The following is a 3,615-nucleotide window of genomic DNA, read 5'->3' as shown; positions in this document are numbered from 1 at the left end:
AGAAAAGAAAAGAAAAGAAAAGAAAAGAAAAGAAAAGAAAAGAAAAGAAAAGGTTAGGTCTTAGTCCATTCATTAAAAAACCAGAAAGCGGGGCTGGAGAGATGGCTCAGTGATTAAGAGTACTGTCTGCTCTTCCAAAGCACCCGGGTTCAATTCCCAGCACCCACAACTGTCTATAACACAAATTCCAAGGGACCTGACACCTTCACACTAATGCATGTAAAATAAAATTAAGAAAAAAATAAACAAAACTCGTAATGCCTGCTTCCCTCAGTTCACAAAGGAACCGAGACTCAGGCTAAACTGTCCCTAAGCTTAGAGACCATCTCACTACACACGCACGCGATATATCACTCCAGAACTCAGGGGACAAGACATTTCAATTCTTTCATCTCCCTCTTGGCAAACAGCACCGCCTACAGGCCTTCCATCTTTCTCCTTGCTCTTAGATGGTGACATTTAAAATACCTATCCATTTTTTATAAGCTGATTACCCAGCAGGACACAAACTAACCAAAGACCCACTTTTGCCTCAAAATGATGATCTCTTCAGTAAAAACGAAATACTTTCTAAGCGATGTTTCCTTAAGTTTCTCCCCCTTTCAGTCTTGTCACTTTTCTTCCTACTCTCCTCCTGAGCCAGCACAGGACCCTTAATTTACTGTCATTCTAAGGACAATGTGACCTTAGAGGAAACTGTTTAAGAGCTGCAAATGCTACAGTCTCATAGTCTCAAAAACTGTCGTTCCTCCTTAAAAACAAAATGCCTTTTCTGCCCAACCTCCGAGAAGCGTGCACATCCCCGCGATTGCAATTATCCTTTGAATTAAAAGTCGTGTCCTCCCTCGTCCTTCATTCTACTTTAAATCAGTGTGCTCAGCATTTCGAGAACAAAAACACGTATTACCTCATAGAGGGCCTCAAATTCCCTCGTCCGCTCCAGCCCCAACGACAGGTGTACGTGGATATCCTCTTTTAATGAGTTTGACAAGCAGTAAATAACTAGAAATTTGGGGACGTTGAGGCCTAAGAAGCACCAGGATGGGAGACAAACTCGTAGACTTTAGCCGTTGCTTCTGGAGACCTTCCGAGGCACTCGCGGGCCCCTCTCCCGGGGTCTGCGGCCCTCGGCTCCGTGCCCCCGCGCAGCAGGAGCCCCGTCACCTGAGCAGAGGTGCGGCTCCTCCCGCCTCTCCCTCGGCACTCACCATGTCTGCGCCCAGGCCTGCTGCGCTCGCCCGAACAGCGTCACCGAGGCTGTCACGCCGGCTCCCTCAGCCGACCTGCCGCACCGCGACGCGGGCGGCGCCGTGAGGGACGGCGGAGAAGCTTACGCTGTGCTCGCGGCCGCCCCTCACGGGGTAGCGCACGCATGCGCCGCAGCGAACGCCAACTCTGCACCGCGCCTTCCTGAGGCTTCAGAAACTGTCCCTGCGGCTCGGTGTCACATGGCCACGGAGAACAGACCTGCAGCTGTAGTGGCACCTTGAAGAAAGATGGCGGGCGAGTGGCTTCCGCTCCCCTGCCGGCACCCCGGCTCCGACCGCTCGGCCCACCCGACGGCCCTCCCCATTGCTCCTGGCGTTGATGGGCCTACTGCTCCAGAGGCTGAGCGACCCCTACTACTTCTGCTGCCACCACAAAGCAATCCTGCGACTTCCCTGCTCCAGAAAAGAGGATGGCGGGTGAGGAACTTCCGTTCTGCTCTCCGGCTGTCCTGATTGGACAGCTCATCTGGTCTTCTTCCTTTTGAATAGTGCCCAGACATTGAGTAACAAGAGTAACAGCCTCCCGACGGAGGAGAGCCACACGACACATTGTAAGCACATCCCTTTCTAGCTAGGTTTCTTTTCTTGTTGAAGACCAGCCCAATTTGGTAGATAAATACCTTTAAAGCAGAATTTGCTCCTGACTTTCTCTGAGAGAGAATCGGCTTCTACCTGTATTCAGTGGACCTTTCTGGTTGCTGATCCCTGGAGATGAAGGCATAAGTGGGCACAGGAAATCCCACGCCTAGTGTCCCACGGAGACAGTCCATTCCTTCAGAGAACAAATGAATTTTCCGGGGTGCGGGAGGGGAAAGGGGGGAGCAGGAGGTGTTTATCACCTGCTGGAGGGATTGTTTCAGAGATCTCCATTCAGGTGAAGCCAGGAAACACCCACACTTCGCTGCAGAAAACATTTTTAGGCTAAGTCTGTATGAAGCAAGACTGAGGTTTAAAAAGAGATTTTAAATATAGATTAAACAGTAGCATCACGAAAGATGTAATGGAGCCTCCATTTCTACATGAATTTCATAGCTGCACAGTTTAACTAACATTGTTTTTTTTTCTTACACTCTGCTTCCTCAGTAGGGTTTATGAACTCTGTTAACCTGAGTGTTCCCTTCAGAAGGGCTTCCAACCTGAGGGCCTTGCTGAGTCATCCACTAATGTGAGATAGTTTCCTTCCTACCCGTTTATCAAGCTCCCCTTTCTACAGCTATGTTGCAATTATTTAAATAACACATATTAATGCTTTATGAGTCCACTGTAATTCTTTTCCAGGGGATAAATTGTCATAGACTTAGCTTAAAAAAGTAATTTGGAGAGAATGGAAGGGACAGCCTTTCTCACAGACTGCATCTCAAACTTTCTGTACTCAACTGAAGTGAATTCTGACTTTTCCACGAAGTTCTCAAAGACAGGTATTTCACTTATTTCCAACACCATTGTACATTAAAGGGAGAAAAATAACTTTTACTCCATTCAGTCTACTCAGTGTTAGCCTGCCTACTCAGCAGGCTAATGTTAAATAAATTGATGGGTAACAGACAAAAGGAGTGAACAGAGACAATCATATTGATAAACATCTTCATACAGATATACAATATCATTAGAGAGCACATAAGTGATTTGTCCATGGAAATAAACAGTATACTATAACCTAATTTTTGTTATAATAGTGCAGTGCTGTTTTCAAGTCTGTAGTAAGTTCACATATGACTTAACTTTTAAAATAAACACCAGGATTCGTGAACATGCCTTATCTTTGAACTTATAAAGAGAGTTTCTATCTGGTGTTAGCAAATAATGTGGCATTTGGGGGGAAATGCACACAGTAGTAGCCCTGTGTTAGAACTCCACTGTAGCCAGGACCTCCACTTAGTGCTCTGGTAGAAAGGGAGGAAGTTCCCCAGGCGCTGCAGAATACAAGCTAAGCTCAAGAACTTGACTTTCTTGACTGTCTCAGGTATATTTCACTCCAAGAAAGCCACAGTGAAGTTTCCTAGCACCAGAGAGCCAGGTATCCCAGAACACTGATTGAGTCCTTGTTGTACACATGAAGATGTGGTCATGTTGAGAATACACATCTGTGCCAACAAAAGGAGGAGATGTTCCTAACCATATTCCATAGATAGTAAGTTGGATCACTACACAGAAGGAAATGATGAATTTATGGGCTCCTGACATTAGCATGCCTTCCTGGGTAAGTGAAATGGAAAGCTAGAACCACAATAATGGTTTTGGCCAATACAGGGGAAAGAACTACAATGGACAGAACTCCAAAGGATACAGGTGGCCATGCTGGGAACAGGGAACAGAGAAAGCAAAATATGAGGGAGATGAGTAGAAT

At 46.4% G+C, this 3,615-nt stretch overlaps 1 protein-coding gene across 1 annotated transcript in view; it reads right to left on the bottom strand.

Moving 5' to 3' along the window:
* The window catches only part of LOC129669161 (zinc finger protein 14-like), a gene marked incomplete at its 5' end in the record, with an annotated part of 8,627 nt that extends 7,353 nt beyond the window's left edge, over positions 1-1,274 (bottom strand). The window contains one exon of the mRNA XM_055597278.1: positions 1,209-1,274. Within this exon, the coding sequence (XP_055453253.1) occupies positions 1,209-1,274 (66 nt within the window). The remainder of the gene's footprint in view (positions 1-1,208) is intronic.
* Positions 1,275-3,615: the final 2,341 nt, after the last annotated feature.

The sequence above is a fragment of the Psammomys obesus genome, unplaced genomic scaffold, assembly GCF_907164565.1.
Source record: "Psammomys obesus unplaced genomic scaffold, mPsaObe1.curated_primary_1811, whole genome shotgun sequence".
Lineage (NCBI taxonomy): Eukaryota > Metazoa > Chordata > Mammalia > Rodentia > Muridae > Psammomys > Psammomys obesus.
The sequence above is the reverse complement of the archived record's forward strand: the minus strand, read 5'-3'. Positions and strand labels throughout refer to the sequence as shown.